The sequence below is a fragment of the Artibeus jamaicensis genome, unplaced genomic scaffold, assembly GCF_021234435.1.
Source record: "Artibeus jamaicensis isolate MK-2021 breed Jamaican fruit bat unplaced genomic scaffold, CSHL_Jam_final scaffold_1031, whole genome shotgun sequence".
Lineage (NCBI taxonomy): Eukaryota > Metazoa > Chordata > Mammalia > Chiroptera > Phyllostomidae > Artibeus > Artibeus jamaicensis.
The window spans coordinates 5,089,220-5,111,265 of record NW_026522026.1 but is presented as its reverse complement, the minus strand read 5'-3'; the positions used below and the strand labels follow the sequence as shown (position 1 = coordinate 5,111,265).

Genomic DNA, 22,046 nt, shown 5'->3' with positions numbered 1-22,046 from the left:
AGCATAATCAAAGGAAAAGCCGCAGAATGTGATTTTGGTTAACTTGAAACGGTCAAAGGGGAATTTAAGGGATGGGGGTGGATGAAGTGTCCGCAGGTGAGGCAGGGTGAAGCCCTGACGGGCAACGCCAAGATTGGACTTGACTCTTGGGGAACAGAGAGACAGGATCGGTGCTGGTGGGTAAGAATTTGGGTACATGCTTCGGGTAACAACCTCCAGAGGGGCCTGGGGCGTTCGGATGGAGAGCTAGAGTAGGGCAAGCAGGTGAGCAGGCTGTAGAAGTGAGAGGCCTTGAATGGCACCGAGTACAAGTGTAGGCTCGTCGGTTCCAGGGTAGGGGGTGCCAGGACTTGGGGCCAGGCTCCAGGCCTGCAGCCCGTTACTGCTCCGGGGGAAGGGGGCGGAACTGCGTTCGGTTGCCCCGGCGACGCCGTCGGAGGGCGGAATCCGGGCGGAAGCGGCTCCGGCAGGGCGACGCCGCCACCCTGCTACGTCTCTCCTACGTACCCAACGGTCGCCCGCGCGGCTGGCGCGTGGCAGGCAGCGGCTCGAACCCCTGGTCGAGCCGGAGCGGGGGTGGGCGGGGCAGCGTCCCGCGCCACCGCCCGCCGAGGAGGAGGAGCCGCCCCCGCTGCCCCACCTGCCGCCGCCGCAGCCCCGTCGACGCGGGTGCGGGGGACGCGCCCGCCGGCGACCCGCGGGGATGCGGCTGGCCCCTTAGGATGAGGTGTTAGTTGCAGGTACAGAGGCGGGGCTTGGCCCGGGGACCGGGTGAGGGCGGGTCCTCCGAAGGACCAGGAGCAGCGCTTCTTTGACCCTGGAACCTCCCAGACCTTTGCCTTTGTTTCTTTATTGGAATGAACTAATGTTGTTTTCGGGGATCGCAAGACTTTAGGGACACTGCCTGTAACTGGGACCACAGGGCCCTGTGCAAAAACATTCGATTGGGGGGTAATAACCGCGGATCGCGTCCCAGCGTTGCTGCCAACTCCTGTCACTACCCGGCTTCCGGCGGACAGGGGTAAAGGGTAGGGAAGACGTGGAGATGTAGAGGAATGTCTAGCCTTGGACAGTCACCAACCTCTGGTCCAAAATGAGGTTGTATTAAATGCTGTGCAAGGGCGCTTTCTGCTGAAGCGCTTCCCGTAAGTGGCATTAAGAGGCTGGCTCTGCCCTATTATCAGCATCAGTCAGAAATGAGTTCTCAAATGAACCCATCCCTTTCAACAGAACTCTGCTCCAAAGTCCTCCCTCAGGCTGTTCCAGGTTTTGTTGGTGTACCTTAGGTCAGGGGAAAGTAGAAGAGGAGTGAGATGGGCTATTTCTCACTTGACTTGGAAGAGAGGAGGGTTTTTTCTTAGTGGCAACAACATCTTGCTTTCTGTCTCAGCAGCTGAGTCCGGAAAGAGCCAGCACCTTCCACGTGTCCCAGAGACCAGTTAGGCATGACTCTTCCTGTGTAAAGGCATGGTGTGGGAGTGGAGAGTGGTGAGGTGGGGGCATGGTCCTCACATCTGTGTACCACACTGTTTTTAATCTTATACAATTATCTGTGTTGTGGATGAAATGATTTTAATGCCCTGGTAATATTATTATACTCCCAACATAAAATGAGGGCAGAAATTGACAATTTATTCTGTATGCACAAAGCCGTTACTGTTTCACAAGAGTCAATGTCGTCCAGTATGTTAGGGTCACTCACTTTAAAACTCCACAATTTATTAAATAGGGCCTCCTATGAACTACTGTTCCCAGATGAGATGGCCTCAAGCTATATGGTATAGTAGGCTGAATAAGGGCCAAAAACATCAGGTCCTAAATCCTGGAACCTATAAATGTTGTAAGGGAAAGAGGTCTTTGCCTATATGATTAACTCAAAGCTCTTGAAGTGGATGAGATTATCCTGGATTATCTGGATGGGCTCAAAATGCAAACACAAGTTTTCTTATAAGAGAGGGCAGAGGGAATTTTGATAGACAGAAGAGGAAAATACACTGTGACCACAGAGGCAGAGATTGGAGTGATGAGGCCACAAGTCAAGCAATGCCAGCAGCCAACAGAAGCTGGAAGAGACAAGAAGTGCATTTCCTGCTCCTCTAGAGGGATTGCAGCCCTGCCAACACCTTGATTTCAGCCCTGTGAGACTGACTTTGGACTTCTGGCCTTAAGCCACCAAGTACACATGGTCATGCTAATCTATAGAACCAGTCCTGTTTTGATGAGTATTTTAAAGCTCTCCTGCTGAGACAGTGGCAGGTTCAGTAGTGAAGAGCACTAAATATTTTCCTAACCCTGTAAATACTAAGGGAAAAAAACTTGAACAAGGTTGGTAAGAGAAAATAAGTGTTTAGAAAAGAGGTGGTCTAGTACTTTTTTTAAAAAAGTAAATTTTTAAACGTGTAAATGTATTTATTAATATATCACTGTATTTGCTCTGGTTTAGAGAATAAAGGTAAAGAGTGACTTAGGCTTGGTCCTTAGCTAAGACATTGGAAGCTATCACATCAAGAGTTGCAGATACCTCGGAATTGAGTTTAGGTCTGGAGAAAAGTCAAAGCTGAAGTGCTTCCCATTTAGGGGATGTTAAAATATGGCTAAAAGCAAGCTCTAGTCATCTTGAAATGAAGACACTTTGGAGCTTTCAGGGTGCAGGATAAAAAACAGTTTTAATTTAATTGTTGGTATCTGGGACCCAGGCAGCTAATGTGCAGCTCCACTCTGGCCCCACAGAACACGAACAGTGGCCAGTTCACTTCCTTTTAGACCTGCTTTTTTGAGGTATACTTACATACCATAAAATTCACCAATTTTAAGTATAAAATTCAATAATTTTTAGTAAATTTACAGTTGTACAATCATCACAACAATGTAGTTTTAGGACATTTCATCATCCAGAAGAGTCCCTCATACGTACCCTTTTGCAGTCGATCCCTGTCTCCAACCCCCAGCTCCAACACACTTCTGATCACTGACTTCCTTTAGGGTTAGGTTTCAATCTCTGCTGGGCCGCTCTAGTGGCCTCATAACTGGTCTCCTCTACTCAGTTTATTGTCCACCCTGCTGCTGGAGGATTATATGCCCCTGATTAAAATCCTAAACTCCAAAGTCCTTAGTATGGATTTTTTTAATGCCCCACAAACTCTACTTCTATTAATCTCACCATCAACTTCCCAGAATGATTTAGGAAAGGAAGTGAAATACACATAGCGCTGCTTTGCGCCTGGCACACAGTTGGTCATCTGTAAGCAAGCCTCTCATTCTCCCTGGACTACTTGTAGCCTCACTGGCCTCCTTCCTCATTAGCCAGTGAGCAATGAGCCCTTTTCATCTCAGGGCCTTTGCAATGCTCTTTCCTTTTAGGATCTTTCCCAGTCCATGTGAGGCTGACTCCATTTGGTCGTTCTGTTCAAATGTCACCTCTTCATAAAGTCCTTCCCTGACCTACCCTGATAACTAAGTAGCTTTGACTTCGTCTCTCTGTATACTGTTACCCTGTGTTATTCTTACCATTGCACTTAGCCATTCCCCCAAATTATATTTTGATTTGTTTCTTTTATGTCTCTTTCCTCATTAGACTGTAAGATTCATGAGGGTAGGAACTTGATTGGTCTTCATTTCAGACAGCTCTGTCTCCAGTATTCACAGAAGCATTAGTCATAGCAGTGAAGCACTATAAACCATCAAAATGCCAACAACAGTAATTAATAATTATTGAATGCTTACTCTGTGCCAGGCCCTGTGCCAAATAGCGTATATAATGAAAGATTTAATTGAAGTTTACTACTTTTGATGTGGGAAGAGTAAGGGGAGCATGTCCTCCAAATGTAAATTACTATATTATTTTTTTCAGAAGCATTGGACAGTTTGCATTATACTATTATTAGAATGTTGATTTTAAAAACTGGATCAGTGTACATTGCCACCTGTGATATAGTATTGAACCTCTTTTTCCACATTCCTAAGAACTGAACTGTAGAGGTTTTTGCTAGGAAGGAAATGAGGAATGAAAAGAGTATCAATAAAAGCAGAATCCTAAAGGAGCAGGACAGGCTCAGGCACAGCAAGTACATCTGGACTGGGGCACAGAATGTGTTGGGAGTGGAAGTGAAGCTGGGAAGTTGGTTAAGCCTTGATCATAAAGGGTTTTGAGTGCTGGTCTTCGCTCAAATCTTATCTTTGACCTGGATAGGACAGCATGGCTCTGATTTCAAAGGAAACTCTTAAAGATTGTGAGAAAGATCATTTTGAGGTGTTTTGTAGTAGGCCTGGCAAGAGTTGGTTAAAGCATGAAAGACTACAACAGGACCAAAATTAACTAAATTACACATTCAAGGATTATTCTTTATGACTTATGATCACAATGAAGTCTTCTTTGCTGAGTTAAATGCTATTATGGAGCTAGATCAGCAGAAAGTGGCTACTAATTGCATGTGGAGTTTGGGGAGAGATCAATAGATGGAGACACGGAAATGACTGGCTGGGGAAGTTGGGTCAATGGCATCACCTGAGAAGGCCCCGAAAAGCAGTTTCGTTGAGAACGTGAAGAGACCAGATTTGGTATCTGCTGAATTTAAGATGACTGTAAACATATGTGCAGAGGTGTTAAAGGAACATACATTCATTAAAATATTTTAGAACCAGTTTATTTTTAACAAAAAAGCATGAAACTTAATGGGATTGTCCCTATCTGGCTTTTCTGTTCACTGAAATCTCCTGTGAGAAGTCATCGTATTTTCTGGTCATCTTTTTCTAAATGCTTTTCTCAGTACATTACAGAATGTCCAAGTTAAGGCAGATTTAGAGTTCTTGTAGTCCAACGTTCTGCCCAAGAGAGGACAGCCAGCCACAGCTGTCATCTCAACAAATGCTCATCCACCCTCAGCTCGAACACCTCACAAGGAAGCCCACCATGTATATATTCAAGTGCACTAGTTTGCAGAAAGTCCATCTTTATCCTGAACTAGACTCTGCCTTCCTTTACTTATAATCATTTGTCCTAATTCTGCATATTATCCCTCATTTTTCTAATGTGGCAACTGCTCGTTTAAATTCCCCTGAGATATTCCAACAATCATCATTGTTTATCGTCTCGGTCCCACTGCTTAAAATGTATAGACCTATTCCTAACCCATTCACAGAAGTCCCTCTACCTAACAACCTTTCTAACAGGAGCTGTTGCCTGGTCAAAGCATCTCCACGCAATGGGAAGCAGTGTAAAGGGTCAGGAGACATTCAGGTGGTCTATTTAAGTCGGTTTGGACTGTACCCAGAGAAGGTCAGATCTGGGAATGTAGACTGGGGAAGGGGGCCATGTACCTGTAGATTACTTGCTGCATTATCTTGATAATGCCAGTAAGATCTGTACTAACAAAATTAACATTGGACCAACAGGAACCATATAATTGAACATGTTCTGTTGCAAAAACATAGCCTAGATAATCCCATACAAATAAACTTTCATGTACAAGATAAGTCCAAAGGAAAAAAATGTGAAAGTTTTTGTCTTTGTTGTATACATGTGCTTTAGGTGTTGTCAAGATCGTAAGCGATGAAAATGAACTTGTGAATTGAAATTTTTGAAATAATAAATTTCAGATAATGAAGTATTATATAGTAATAAGAAGATTTTAAAATATTTTATTTTTCAGGTGTTAATAGAAGTGAAAATAAGAATATCCAGATATTAAGGTATCTCATTTTATATTTATATGTAAGAATTCTGAACATACGGAACTGATACACTAATTTATTATATCTATATCTAATCTATTTTAGAAACTGCTGCCTTGAACTTGATGAATGCCTAGGCTGCAGTATCTAAGATAAAGCTATTAGGGCTTTCTCTGTGGTTTTCGAATTCTGCTGAGTGGAGCCTTCTGTATTCCAACTCAGGGACTGTGCAGCAGAGAGGAGGGTGTGTAGTTGGAGCTCTGAGGGCTTAAAGAAAGGTGTTCCACTGTTTCAAAACAGTTTGGAAAACACAAGTGTAATCTCAGTTAGTAATGGTGAAAACTGAGGCTCAGTTATGTGAAGAGATTTGCCCATACTCTTGCAAGTAACCAATGTCAGAATTAAGGTTTCCTGATTCGAAGTTCTGGGCTTCTTCCATTCTGCCTCCCTATGAGATGCTATTTTGTACTGGTGAAAAGTATGGTCTTAAATAGCTTAATTCTATATTACATCATAATAGTCCCCATGTTTACTCAATGCCGTCTAAATCCAGTTTCTTTCCTGTTAGCAGACCTCTACAGACTTGTATCTTTCTAAATAAATAGATAGCCATTTATTATGGAAATGAATTAGTATACATGCTTATTATAAAAAGTATTGTTATTCATGTTTTACTGTCGTATTAGATTGAAGCAAGGATCATATATTAAGGCTGTTCCTGAGTTACCTGAGTTAACTCATTCTTTTGAGTTACACACTCTGTATCGCCATCTTATAGTCTTAATAGAGGTTAAATATTGTTTTCAAGGTCACGTAGCTAATGAATCACAGAGCTAGGATTTGAATTCTAGTAGTCAGTGACAACATCTAGAAAGAATGTGATTGAGAAAGCAGACCCTTAAAACGATGTGAGGTTAACAAGCAGTTAAGAGTAACGCAAGCAGTGAAGTGCTGTTCATTAACTCTTCCTGTGTTTCTGAGACTACACTAGCCCACATACATTGTACTGGGATAGTCTTGGGGGGGCCTTAGAATTTCCTAAGGAAAAGACACCTGTGGACTGGTTCTATGAGAGTATGGATCCATTCTATAAAATCCCCAGTCTCAGGCTTCTGTGGAAGATAGAAGTGTTCGGCATCCTAGGGGCTTGAGTCATTAATTGATTAATATAACATACGTTACAAGTAATCTGTGGCAATCAAAATAGAGCATAGGTTCTATTTTGCTACGGGGGCGGTCCTATTCTATCACAGTCCTGGGAGAGGTCCACCCTATGCAGCCATAAGAAAAGAAACCAGGGTGAGGACTGTGCACATCAGGGAAGGTACAGTGTATCCGCACAGCCACCTTGTCTTTTGGAAACTGAGGAAAAGGGGTAAGAACCTAGAAAATCTCTAGGTTCAAGAACTTGAAATCTCTTTAGCTCCCCTGTATAACAGAAACTAAGGCCTCCATACCATTTTCCTTTGAAAGTCCTCTCTTTGTGGTCTGTGGTTTCTAAGACCTTTTCTGCAACATTCCAATCAAATAACCAGGGTAGAATCTTTACCTGCCTATTGTAAAAAATGTAAGGCTTCTTTCCATGTGAGTCTGTTCATATTTTGAATCAGTCAAAATTGTTCATAATATATCTTGGGCATACCAGAAAAGGCCAAGATCTCACCTTTATACTTTACTTAGAGATTTAAATCAAACACATGTAAATTTACATTATGATTCCCATATCAACAAAGTGCAGCATTTTAAAATTTATGACTTACTGAGGCAAAACTTCCTCTTACCAAAAATTCTTAATTATTTAATAAGCTTTATGTCTGCAAATGGGAATAATGTTCCAATTCTTAAAGTATCGTGAAAGTAGAGGAACAGTGAATGATTTGACCAAGTTGAAGATATGGTCAACTAAAATAGTGACATTTTTAATTCAAGTACTTTTTAAAAGGCAGATTGTGTTATTGTAAAGTTCATAAAATAAGGAGCAGCATTGGCGAGTAGAAGTACTAAGCATCTTCTTTCAAATAAATGGTGGTTTTAAAATTCTTGTTGAAGTCACTAACCCTATGCTGTCATCTTTAAATTATTAATTTTCTAAGAAAAAATTTCCCTCTCAAGGCCTTCTACTCTTCAGTAGCCTGCTACCTATCAGCAGATACTGAATTAATGAGTTTATTATATTCATCATTTTATGCCAAAGTAAAAAAATGCGGCTTCTTTCTTTTTTTTAATATTTTATTTATTTATTTTTAGAGAGAGGGGAAGGGAAGGAGAGAGAGAGAGAAACATCAATGTGTGGTTGTCTCTTACGTATTCCCCACTGGGGACCTGGCCTGAAACCCAGGCATGTGCCCTGACTGGGAATCAAACTAGCGACCTTTTGATTCACAGGCCCGCGCTCAATTCACTGAGCTACACCAGCCAGGGCAATGCCAAAAAAAAAGTGGTTTCTGTATAAGGATATTCTAAAGTCAAACCTTCTTTCTTCTTTTCTCTCTTTTCCAACTTATAGTTCAAGTTCTGCTTATCTTGCTCGTAGGTTCTGTTTCATGCCTGGTACCAAAAACTTTGGTATTAAGCAGAGTGGATTAGTATATGATTAGTAAATGATTGCCCAACACTGGGGCTGTATGATTCTGCCCGTCCTGCTCATTGCTTCATGTAATTTGTGACAATAACATTGCTCAGTAATTTGGATTGTTTTAGTGTCTTTCATCATCCTGAAGAATCCCCAAATATATCATGATAGTGTATAAGTTAAATTATACAACGTGCATTCATCGTAAAACTTCTTTAAATTAGGGTTTTTTCCCTAAATAGCAATCTCTTCTCTTTAGAACATTTAAATTGCTTAGCAATCTTGACTAACATTCCATTTCTTATAATTCTTTATGGAATGTCTCCATACCTATCACTGGCACTTATTTTCCAAAATATTTGTGCTTTATTATAGCACAAAACTTATTGAGGTAGAATTTATCTGATTGTAGTTTTGACAGATGGCACCTCAGTGATCAAAAGGGAGAAACTGTAAATGAAATAAAAACCAATTCTGTTAACCAGCTAACCAGTTTTTAAAAAAAACCAACACTATGCTTATAATCATGAATTAATGTGAAAATGATAAGCAGTGTGTTATATATAATGTTCCTCCTTCTGTCACTTTGATGGTTCATGCATATATATACACACATTTATATATAGTTTTTTAAAGAGTCAGGATTTTGATTCATTAATTTGATCTGTTTTTCCGTTTTCTGCTTCACTAAATTCTGCCTTATCTTCATTATTTCCTACCAGGTGCTTTCTTTTGTTTTACTTTTTAGCTATCTATTTGTGTTAGAAATTTAAATCACTTATTTTCATTGTTTTATTTTTATTGAAATACAAGTTTAAGGCTAGGAACTTATTTCTTTTCACTGCTTTAATGTATCTCAGCTTCTGATGTGTAGTGTTTTCATTGGCATTATTTTTCAGAAATTCTTTAATTTCTGTTATTATCACACAATATTATGTTTTAGCTAAGTGGTTGTGTTATATGATACAGAGAATTGGAAGTAATATTTGTAGGGCACAATGTGGCTTCTGACTTTAAGTGCCCTTTGTCTTATGCAATACTTTTTGGCTTGAGGACTTGTTGGTTTGGTACCAGGATTTGAATCCATGCTTTCTTATTGTTTTCATTTGTCTGTAAATCTCTACCTATCACTCTATTTGTATTAGTGCCTTTTAAGTTTCCTCTTGTGTACTATATAGAGTTACATTTTTTAAAAAGCCAATTTGAAAATTATTTTCTTGAATTGGCAGCTTAAGTCTCTTCACGTTTATTGACATGACTGTTATGTTTGGTCTAAATTCTGTCCCATTATTATTACATTATTATCCTGTGGTGTAATTACTATATGTGTTATTTGGGGGGTTTATTTTGTGTTTCTTCTTTACTTTTTCTTTAAAAAAATTTTTAATTCACATTTTCTTACATTTTGTAGCAGTTTTATGTGGATGTGGTCTGCTTTTGTCTCTTCCAGTTCCTTTAGTGAAAAGGATTCCGAGTGTGAGAGCGCCCCCTTCCGGGCAGTTTCTTTCATGGACAGTGGCGGTGTTGGAGTGGAAAGCGTAGGAGAATTGGCCCATCTTCTTTGTGTTTCTGCTGGTTCCTGAATTTTCCCTCCATTTCCTGCTTTCCCTTTCTATCTCCAGCGGAGATCACTACTTCTCTTCATACCTGATTCTCCCCAAGAAACACTGCTTCTTTGAGGCTACTACCTCCAGTCCCTGCACACTTTTGAGTCCTTAAGACATAGCCAGGGCTGTGGGCTCTCAAGTTGCAGCTTGTGCTCAGCAGCTCAGCTTTCACTGTTCACTTCTGGGGTGAGTTTGTCTGTGCTTCCCCAGACCCCTGCTCCCCTCTGCTCCTTTTGCTCCTCTCCTCTCCCATTCCATATGTCTTCAGGCATACAGTGCTAGTAGGTAGTCTGAGGGAGAGTTTTGAAAAAAATGTTGGCTCTGCTTACAGATAACTTGAAGGTTGTGGTATTCTCTGTCTTCTAGAGATGCCAGAGGTGGAAGGTGGTGAGTCCATGTGGTTTTATTCATTTGTTCCCTTTGTTGATTTTATGGTTGATTTCAGAAGGTAAGAGGGCGATTGGAATCAGACCACCCCCATTGCTTTCCAAACCCACATGTTCCCTCTCGGGCTAATCTGAAATCATGAGCACCATTTGATATGAAAGAAGTTTTTCAACTTCCGCCAAGATGGAGGCATAGGTGGAAGCACTTCGCCTTCTCACACAACCAAGTTTAAAAACAACAAAGTTTTAGCAACTAAAACACAGCCAAACCACAGAAAATTTCGCTACACAGAAGTCTGACAACAACGAACCCTTCAGCCAAACCGGTAAGAGGGGCAGAGCCAGCAGCAGAGCGGGGTCGGGCAGGAAAGATCCACTGGACCAACTGGGGCTCGTGACCCAGGTGTGCCAGCAGTTGTGGGCGGATCCCAGGTGTGGAGAAGCAGGCAGACCCACTGAGGGCAGACTGTGGTCACACATTCACGTGCAAATAAATTGGTGAAGGAGCTAGTGGTGGTGAGACGGACCATGCAGGCCCCAGCAGTGGAAAGTGGCAGAGAGAATCGCCATTGTCCCTCTCTGACCCCGCCCCCACATACAGCGTCACAAACCAGCGACCCGGGTGGCCCCGCCCAGGTGAACACCTCCTCATACGTAACAGGCACAAACAGATCAAAACATGGCTCAAGAACAACTCAGAGCCCCAGAGCCGATAAATCTAAGCGAGGAAGAAATAGTCAAACTTTCAGATGCACAGTTCAAAACACTGGTGATCAGGATGCTCACAGAACTGGCTGATTTTAGTCACAAATTAGAGGAGCATATGGAAGCTAAACTAATTGAAATGAATGGTAATGCACAGGAAACCAATAGTAATGGAAAGGAAACTGGGACTCAAATCAAAGGAGTGGACCAGAAAGAGGAAAAAAATGACCAAACAGAAAAGGATGAAGAAACAAGAATTCAAAAAAATGAGGAGAGGCTTAGGAACCTCCAGGACATCTTTAAACACTCCAACATCCAAATTATAGGGGTACCAGAGGGGAAGAGGATCAGCCACAAGTGGAAAACTTATTTGAACAAATAAAGGAAAACTTTCTCAATCTGGCAAAGGAAATAGACTTTTGGGAAATCCAGGAAGCTCAGAAAGTCCCAAAGAAGTTGGACCCAAGAAGGAACACACCAAGGCACATCATCATTATATTGGCCAAGATTAAAATGAAGGAGAGAATCCTAGAAGCAGCAAGAGATAAGGGGACAGTCACCTACAAAGGAGTTCTCATCAGACTGTCAGCGGATTTCTCAAAAGAGACCTTAAAGGCAAGAAGGGGCTGGAAAGAAGTATTCCAAGTCATGAAAGGCAAGGACCTACAACCAAGATTGCTCTATCCAGCAAAGCTTTCATTTAGAATGGAAGGGCAGATAAAGTGCTTCTCAGATAAGATCAAATTCAAGGAGTTCATCATCACCAAGCCCTTATTACATGAAATGTTAAAGGGACTTACCTAAGAAAAAGAAGATTAAAAAGATGAATAGTGAGAGGACAGCAAACTCACAGTTATTAAGAACCACCCCTAAAACAAAAGCAAACTAAGAGGACAGCTAGATCAGGAGCAGAACCATAGAAATGAAGATCACATGGAGGATTAGCAACAGGGGAGTGGGAGAAGAAGGGGGGAGAAGGTACAGAAAATAGGTAGCATAGATGGTAGGTAGAAAATACATAGGGGGGAGGGCAAGAATAGTATGGGAAATATAGAATCTAAAGAACTTGAGACACGTGGTCATAAACTAAAGGGGGGAATGGTGGGGGAGGGATGTGCAGGGTGGAGGGGAATGAAGGGGGGAAACAGAACAACTATAATGGCATAATTAATAAAATGTATTTTTTAAAAAAGTTTTTCAGTCCCTGTTAGTGGTTTCTAATTTTCTGATTTGCGATTTACTTTTTTTTACTAATTTGTGATTTTTTTACTAAAGATATATTTTCTTCCATCATTTGACAATGTAACTATGAAAGAGACTTAAGGAAAGAAAAAACTATTTCCAATTAGACTGTTAACTATAACAAAAATTAAAGTATTAGGCTTTTATTTTCAGGTTGTCTTTAATAAAAGAGTTGGCCATCAAAATCAACAATTTTTACAATGATATTCTTTTCACTTATTAATTTTATATAATACATTTTTGTATAAATATTTTCCTGGTGAAAAATTATTACTAAATTTCAAACAAGAGCAGTCAGTTTCTCTTCAATGAATTTTTTCTCATAAGATCCTGTTAATAAATATTGGATTCCTGTCTTTTATAGATAAGAACTAAAAGAACCAAACAGGGAAGCATTCATATTTCAAGATCTCTAAGAAGAGTTAGCAATATTTAATATGGAACAAAAACCTTGTGAATCAAATAATGAAGATCTTTTACCAAGTAGTAGTATGACATCCAATGGAGGTATGTGTTCTTTATAAAACAAAATGGGGAGAAGAGTTAAGCAGTCTTCCTAATATTCATTCAAACTGTTGTTTTTTAGTATGTTTTGTTTTTAACTGTTCAGGGGGCAGACCTTGGCCACGAATGCTTACTATATTGTTTATAAGCCTACTTTTTGAGAAATAAATTGTTTAGTCTTTTAAAAATAGCATATTTGTTTTCTTTAGCATATATTGACATTACTCTTGTGGCTTCAAAATTGTTTCCATGTGGAGGCACTTCAACACCTTCCATGTTTCTCTAAACACCCTCTCGTTCACCTACTTTAAGCCAGAATTCTGTATCATCTTGACATCTTTTCTCTTAGCCCCCTCACATCCAGTGAGGCATCTGTCCTATTCTCAGAAATGCCTTTAGAATCCATTTTTCCCTCTCCATCCCCATTACTATAGGGTTGGTCAAAAAGTTTGTATTTTTCTGTAAAATAGCTCTAGTAGAGCTTAATTGTCTTTAACTTCATTAGAAACAATTATGTTGATTGTATTGTGAAGCTGTCATGTCAGCATGCATTAAAAAAAGACTTATCCAAATTGGTGAATTTTTGTGTAGCCTTTTAATATTGAAGATGGAAGAAAATATGCAACATTTTCAGCATATTATGCTTTATTAAAGAAAGATAAAAATGCCACTGAAACGCAAAAAAGAGATTTTTGCAGTGTATGGGGAAGGTTCTGTGACTGATCGAATGTGGCAAAAGTGGTTTGTGAAGTTGAATGCTGGAGATCTCTCACTGGATGATGCTCCTCGGTCAGATAGACCACTGAAGTTGATAGCAATCAAATTGAGCTATTAATTGAGAACAATCACTGTCCTACCATGCAGGAATAGCTGACATACTCAAAATTTCCAAATCAGTAAAGTTATTGGTGAAAATGAAAAATGTGTCTTTTACTTTATGGAAAAAAACATATGGACTTTTTGGCCAACCCAATACTGTCCTAGTTCAAGCCCCCATCACCTCTGACTGAAATTATCTGAATCAAAAGATAGAAGTCTGGAAAATAGCAATGGGTGGAGTAAACAGGTGAAACTTAATACAGGGAATTGGTAACAAGGGTAATGAAAGAGCTGAGAAGCCTATCATGATGGGATAATCCAGAGATTAGTAACTGCAGGAAGCTATTACCAGTCTTTGGGCTAGAAGGACCCGAGACAAGGAAGTCTTGTCAGTGCAGGGAAGCAGGAGCTAGATGCTCAGAGAGGGCTCCTGCAGGGAGCTGAAGCCACCACTAACTGCCAGAAGCCCATTGTAAGCTGGGGAGGGGGAAGCAATACTTCAGCTTGTCTCCTCCTCCTCCCACCTGATGTATGGTCTTTCTGCCAGCACCTCTCATTGTGAACCTAACCAGGAAAGGAGCTGGGAATGGACCCTGGGAGAAGCAGTTTCCACAACACACAGCAAAATAGAGAAAGGACCCAGGCCGTCTGGCAAATGGCTTGCACAGTCCCAACTGCTTTCTCTGTCTTGTCTCTCTCGTCTAAAAGAAAGCATCCAGAGTTCATTCTCAATTACAAGCATATCTCATTTTGTGCTTTGTAGATGTTGCGTTTTTAATTTTTTTTACAAATGAAAGATTATGGCAATCCTGAGTTGAGTAAGTCTACCAGTGCCATTTTTCCAACAGGTTCAGGTGATGGTTAGCATTTTTAGCAATAAGGTATTTTTAAATTAAGATATGTACATTTCTTAGACATACTGTGACTGCACACATAATAGACTACAGTATAGTGTAAGTATAATCTTTATATTCCCTGGGAAACCAAAAACCTCGTGCGACTCTATTGCAATATTTACTTTATTGTGGCGGTCTGGAACCAAACCTGCAAATATCTCTGAGGTATGCCTGTACAGGTCTGTTGTTTCACTGACCTGTGTAAAAACCATTATTTTAGCACCCTATTTTGTAAAAGCTTCTGCTTCTTAGTATGCTCATGCCATGTAAGGCACCATTGTCACCTCTACTGTACTATACCCATCAAGCCTGTCCGCTGTCCCACCTCTTCACTGACACAATACCTGTCATACCAGGCATGAGCACTGGCACTTGGCTCGCAGATTGTCTCTTCCTCTTTAGGCACATCATCCTGCCATCACACAATTGTCCTCATGGATGACCCATCTAAGATCTTAGACTCACATCTTCTTGACCTTTCTTGTTCAAGAGGTTTTGACCTTTATTCTAGCCACCCACTTCCCTATCTTGCTCTTGGATCTTATTACCAAGAACTGTTGGATTTCTGATACCCAGCCTCCTATCCTGTGGCTCTGTCTGTCACTCCTTATTCCTGCAACACCTGTCTTTCTGCCTCATGAAGAGAGTGGTTCTCAACTATGGCCCCATGTCAAAATCACCATTTGAAAATTTTAAACATTTAAATGGCTTAGATCCAGTCGGTCCGGAATGGGGCTTGGGCACCACGCTTTGTTGTTGTTTTAAAGCTCCCCAGGTGATCCTGATTTACAACTGCTCTAGATTCTGCCATTTTCTACTAAATTACTAACCTCTTCTACCCTGATTTTTCTGATATCATTCAACATTCCAGCCAATCACTTGCCAATATCCTCAACTTTTTTCTCTGTTGCACTCTTTTTATAGGGAAACCCCAATCTTTAACAGGCAGACTTTCTCCTCCAATTTCATACTGGGCTGCTGGAAGGTTCTGCTAGAGAAAATACGCAGATGTGGATTCCCCACCAATTTGCCACTTCAGAGTAATAGTCTCCCATTTAATATGGGTCCTTGATGCTACTGGGTTTTTTTTTCCCATGATCTTGGCCAGTTCTCTCTTCATTTTCCTCCAATACTTATTTCAAATGATACCATTCTCAGGTTCCCTACCCTACCACCTTCTTTTTCACTTTCAGATAACATTATTTCCTAACTGCTGGAGAAAAATAAAGCCATTAGGCTGGTACATTCTTAGCTTCTCATATCCCGCCTCTGAGATACACTGTGTTTCACAATCCATGCCTCTTCCTTTCATAGCTCAGTGGAGGCAACAGCTTCTTAATTTGCTACTTATGCTTTAATTCCATCTCCACTATCACCACCTCATCCTCAGAGATGTGGCTGCAAAATCTTTGGCCTCAGTCACTCTGATACTCTCAGTCTCTCAGTATAGACATGCTAAATCTCTGCCAATCTAAGGATACTAACAAGTAAATAAATAAAATAAAGTAAAATAAAACCTTTTGCTCAACTTATATCTTCTTTTCCCCATAGCTATGCCTTCTGAAAGAGAAGTGTGTATTTACTGTCTTCATCATCCATTCACTCTGTAAGCTACTGACTTACGTCTTTTGAACCCAGTATTCAATGAAATCACCCTGTCCAGCTTGACTAGATTTTCCCTTCTTGCTAAATCCAGTGAACTCTTTTCCCCCAACATTTTATTTTTTTAGGATGGTAGAAAAATTGAAAAAATAGTGCAACAAATATCTTACATAACCTTTACCTGGATGCACCAGTTGTCAACATTTTGTTATATTTGTTTATCTCTATACCTACAATTTATATTTCATTTTGGTGTTATTGAAGGCATCATGATTTTGCCTCGACACTTGAACATGTATCTCCTTAGAATAAGGATGATTTCCTGCATCATTACTTTATGGTGTCTAAGTCACAAATTATTTGCATTTCTCTCACATGCAGAATACATTTTCTCTCTTCCAAGAAGGCTCCTAACAGTCTGATCCCATGATAGTACCTGCTCAAAGGCCAGAGTCTCTTTATCTAAATGGGATTCAAGTATGGATGAAGCTCCTCAATTTTCATTCATCAAATATAGCTCCTTGAATGGAGTTCCTCTTAATCTGAAGACCCGGATACCCAACATTCAGTGGTGGGCAGGCACAGGATACCCACTACCCACAATCCTATTCCAAGAGGGGAAAACATGACGCACTTGTCTATTGCAATTCTGAAATCCAGCTCCTTGATGAGAACAGAGGCCTAGGAATAATTCTCTGTGGTTCTCAACTCCATCTTCTGGACTCTTGAGTGACTCTGAATCCTTTCTTTTGCATTAAAAGTACCACATATTTTCATTTAAGCACTTTTGTCAGCCTGCTTAGGGAAAGGTCTCTTTGTCTCACACTGCCTCTGTTTCAGTGCAACCCAGTGATGTGTCTTGAATATAATTCTCTAAACCCTTTGTGGGTCTTTCGTAAATCTTCCTGGGTTTTACTTTTTTGTCTTCCATTTAAATGTTGGTATTTCCTCAGAGTACTCTTCTGGATCCTCTTCTCTTTTCCTGGCATAGACTGCCCCCAGACGATCCCATTGACTCCAAGGATTCACTAGAACTCTTCTGATAATTCCCAAATCCTGTTCTCTTAAAGCAAAGATGCTCTCCTGAACTTCAGGTCCATGTACAGTATTTGCAAATCAAAGAGCCTTACTTGGGTGTTGCTGAAGCCCAAACCCAAGAGAAATATTTGCCACCTCCCTCTCTTTTACTTTCCACATGGATTTCTCAAATCCATGCCTATGTGTCTGTCACCACTGACTCTGCTTCTGGGCACACCCTTGCTGTTTCTTGTCTGCATCAATGAAAGCCTTCTCCTACCTTCAGTTTTATCCCTATCAATGCATTCTCCATACCAAAGCCAGAGAGCTTTTTCAAAACACAGACCTACTTATAGCAATCCCCTACATTCAGAGCTTTCAAAACGAAATCCAAACTCTTTGGCATGACCACAAGGAACTTCATGATCCATCCTACATTTTCATTCTCATATCTGGTCACTACTTTCCTTTCACCCAGAATAAGCCATGCCATTTTAAGTCTCCTCATCAATAATTACGCTGCTCCCACTGCCCAGAATGCCCATCTTCTCTTGTCCTCCGGACTCATTAAGTCTTAGATTCTTCAACTTTTATTCAACTCATGTATCATTTGATTACTGTCAGGTGAAGCTCCCTCCTTCATGCTAATCTGCTCCTCCTTTTTAGGGTGTGCTCTTCTTTCTCAGAGATACTTTTCCTCAACTCTTTGCCTCCTGAGACCTTGAGCTCCTTCATGATTCAATAAGAGAATCACCTAGGATAATGTTTGCCACAGAGTTATTTTAGCGGTAAGTTAATTAATTAATTCTTTAATATTTAGGTTCTACAAGTCCCTTTTTTGTGTCATCTATTCGTGGTACAATAATTGAAAACACATCTTCATCTGGGATGTTGACACAAATTCCTTTTCCCCCTAAACATGAAGTAGAACTTGATTCTCACAAGAAAGTCATCCCTTACCCTGGAAAAGAACACATCGAGCGTGTTTTGGAAGAATATTCACATCAAGTCAAAGATTTGCAGAAAAGACTAAATGAAGTGAGTTGCATTCTATTCTCTCTGTACCTTAAGCCCTTTTGGGAAGACAGTGAGCCACCATGCCTTGGAATAGAACCTAAAACTTTCTAGAAGAAAACCGTAACAATGGATTTATCGGTTAGTCTTGTTAATTAGGCCAGTGCCTTCTATTTCAGTATTAAAAATTGGGCTGATGAAAAGTGTACATATCTATTTTCTTTTGGTAATAATTAGTCACAATGTCTTACTTAAATGGTATATTTTTCCAGTTTTATTCTGATATAATTGACATTACAGTATTGTATAAGGTGTGTAGCATAATGATTTGATTAGATAGACCATGAAATGATTACCACAGTAACTTTAGTTAACATCCATCATCTCATATAGATACAAAAGAAAAAGAACAAAATATTTTCCTTGTGATGAGAACTCTTAGGATTTATTCTCTTAATAAGTTCCGTATGTATAACAGCAGTGTTAACTGTAGTTTTTATTGTCTTATAACCTGAAGTTTGTACCTTTTGACCACCTTCATCTAATTCTTTCTCCCTGTCCCCTGCCTCTGGTAACCACAAAGCCGACGTTGGGTTTGTTGTTGTGGTTTCTTTTTTTGCATTCCACATATAAGTGAGGTCATACAGTGTTTGTTTCTCTGACTTATCTTATTTAGCATAATGCCCTCAGGGTTCTTCCATGTAGTCACAAATGCCAGGGTTCCCTCCTTTTCAGAGCTGAATGATATGCCATTGTTTGTGTGTGCACCACAGCCTGATTATTTATTATCTGTCGTGCACACTTAGGTTGTTTCCATGTTTGGGCTCTTGTAAATAATGCTGCTGTGAACATGCAAATGCAGGGATCTCTTCGATTTTGTATTTTTATTTCTTTGGTACATATTGCCGGAAGTGGGATTGCTGGATTGAATGGCAGCTCTATTTTTAATTTTTTGAGGAATCTCCACACTGTCTTCCATACTGGCTGTACCAATTTACATTCTCACCAACAGTGTGCAAAGGTTTCCTTCTCTTCACACCCTGGAAAGGGTTCCTGCAGGCTCCTAGATGTGTGTTGAATTAGATGCCTATATCTCAGGCTGACACTTTAATATAAGCAGGTGAGTCTCCTTCATTCTAAGTCTGGGCACGATTGGCTGCCTCTGAGCTGGGCCCTGGGGTGCATGTGTTTGAGCACAGTACCCCTTTAGAGATTTCTCAGATGCTACAGTCTTGAGGTCTCAGGACTCAAGCCTTATTGTTTTTCCAAGTCAGATGTTTTAGGGACTTACCTCTCAAATGTATGTCTTAAAAGTTGGGCTGCCTGATGTGGAGGCTGAACCTTTCATTCCTCAGGGAGAAGCTCTGGGTTCTGAGTTCCCTTCCAATGTGGGACACTGTGCTGAGAGTGAGGTTTATGACGAGGCTGTACCCCAGCCTCTTCTACCCACTTCAGTGTCGTTTTCTTCTTGTTTGCCCAATTTGTAGTCTTCACTCAGCAAGCCTTTAAGTTTTCCTAGAGAGGAAATTGTTTTATATGTAGCTGTAAACTCAGTGTGTTTGTGGGAGGGAGTGAGGTCAGGATCTTTCTGCATCACAGTATTGACCTGGAACCTGTACTCGCCTGTCTTTTTGATGATACAGCATTTAACAGGTCGGAGGTGATATCTCATTGGGGTTTCCATTTGCTTTTCCCTAATGGTTAGTAATGAGCATCTTTTTATGCATCTACCATCTGTATGTATTCTTTGAAAAAAATGTACTTTGCCCATTTTTAAATTGGACTATTTATTTTCTGCTAGTGAGTTATACGTGTTGTTTGTATATTTTGTATATTAACCCTTCAATACATGATGTACAAATATTTTTCTCATTCCATATATTGTCTTCTCCTTTTGTCTTTTGATGTGCTAATGGTTTAATTTTAATGAAACTTGAATTGCACAAAATATTATAATTAATGATATTCATTGATGATTATAATTAATAATTGGTTCAGGCCTGCTGCTCTGCTATCATGACACCTGCTTTTTCTTTACAAAGCAGTGGGAGGGGGTAAGTTTTTGATGTATGTGTACACATGATAGCTGAACATTCTCTACACATGTAGAGAACATTTTTTGTAAAATCTTCAAGTGGACCTGAGAAGAATCAAGCTGATTTTGGTTAGCTTTACAATTGCACATTGGGTCCCGGTAGTCTATAGCCTGAAAGTCAAACTTACCAGTTTATATGAAAGCCTTTGTGGTCTAACCTCTCCCTGTCCATTTTAGTCTCCTCTGTGCCTGCTCATCATATGTAGCCTCTATTCCAGCAATGTCAAAGTACTTTCTCTTCCCAGGATGTACTGTACTGTTGTAGCCCTCATGCTTTTCCCCAGGTGATTTCCTCTCCTCTACCTTGTCTACCTGGCAAATTTTTATTATCTATTAATACTTAGCTTAGGCATTTCCTTCTCTGAAGCCTTTCGTCTAGACAGCAGTAGAGGAGAAGAGCCTTCTGTATTGAGCCAGAAGTCAGATTTGTTTTAGAAACAGTGTTTTGGTGTAGAGAATGGATTGAAAGGGGGCAAGCTTGAGACAATGAGATTAGTAAAGGTGTTACAGTAGTCTAGGTGAAAAATGATTAATTAGGCCTGAACAGTGGTGAAAGGAGAAGGAAGTACACATGAAAGTAAATTAATAATATAGAGTTTTCAGAAATTATAGCTATAAAGAAATGTGTTCCTTTAATGGAGATTAATTTGCATGGCATTTCATTTTTCAGAGCAATGAATTGCATGAGAAACAGAAGTTTTACTTACGGCAGTCAGTCATCGATTTGCAAACAAAGCTGCAAGAGATGCAAATGGAGAGAGATGCTATGGCGGACATCAGGTTGGGATCTGTGACCAAGGTTATTTTAGAGCTTTACTCTTCATAGCATAAAACTACTTGTATGATTATGAGTTTTATTAATGTTGGTTTTTTTCTTTTGCTTATTTCATAGGCGAAGGGAGAGTCAGTCCCAGGAGGACTTAAGAAATCAGCTTCAAAATACAGTTCATGAACTTGAAGCTGCCAGATGCCTGAAGGAAAACATGCTGAAAGATAGCAATACGCAGATAGAGCAGCTGAGGAAGATAATGCTTAGTCATGAGGGAGTGCTTCAGGAAATTCGATCAATCCTAGTTGACTTTGAACAAACCTCAGGCAAGAAAATACATGAACACGACAGTGTGTCTACTATCCACTTCCGCAACATGGGCTCAGCTGTTAGTAAAACCCTAAGAGAATTAGACACAGAGATTTCATATCTGAAAGGGAGGATATTTCCAGTAAGTGGTGAGAACACAACTTCAATTTTATATTACATTTTATTAAGACAATAGTATTAGGTATATAATGTTTTTAAACTCTTAAAAATAAGTTCTCATTTTTTTACTCTAAAATAACAGAAGTTGCTTCCACAATGTTCTCTCTTAATAAAGGGAATTTGCTTGATTGACTTGTACAGCTTCATGAGAATATGTAACCAGAAAAGACACCGGTGTTCGGGCTGCTTATCACTACCAAATCCAATAAGCAATGACAGCGATTGAATCTTTTATGGGCGCTTTATTCAGATGGCCGGCGATACGAGAAGATGGCGGGTTCATACCATAACAAACCATCTTCTCTTCTCTTTTCTGGCCAGACCTTTTATAAGGGAGGTGGGGGAGGACAAACAAGGTGCGGTGAGGGCTTTGAGATTCAGAAGCTGCAATACTCCTGTCCTCAGCAGTCAGCTGTTCCCAAGGTGGGTAGTCGTCTGCTCCCCTGGAACACAAAAGGCCCGGATGCCTCCAACTTGTCCCCATGTGGTAATCTCTAGCCAGTTCCCCAGGAGATCAGCCGTTTTTCCCAGGAGCCAGGATGGGCCTTTTCTGTACTTTCTAAAACAAAAGCTTTAACATACACATTACTTGCTAGACATATAACTTTTTACTTTAAGCTAAAATTTTCTAAGTCTTGAGTCCCCCATCAAATATAGCC

General features: G+C 40.2%; 1 protein-coding gene across 1 annotated transcript in view; it reads left to right on the top strand.

Moving 5' to 3' along the window:
- The first annotated feature begins 651 nt into the window (after positions 1 to 651).
- CCDC158 (coiled-coil domain containing 158) overlaps positions 652 to 22,046 on the top strand; it is a 62,000-nt gene continuing 40,605 nt past the window's right edge. Inside the window, exons 1-6 of the mRNA XM_053655672.1 lie at positions 652 to 740; positions 5,649 to 5,688; positions 12,547 to 12,689; positions 17,841 to 18,058; positions 20,800 to 20,909; positions 21,022 to 21,349. Of these exons, the coding sequence (XP_053511647.1) occupies positions 12,620 to 12,689; positions 17,841 to 18,058; positions 20,800 to 20,909; positions 21,022 to 21,349 (726 nt within the window). The 5' untranslated portion in view covers positions 652 to 740; positions 5,649 to 5,688; positions 12,547 to 12,619. The remainder of the gene's footprint in view (positions 741 to 5,648; positions 5,689 to 12,546; positions 12,690 to 17,840; positions 18,059 to 20,799; positions 20,910 to 21,021; positions 21,350 to 22,046) is intronic.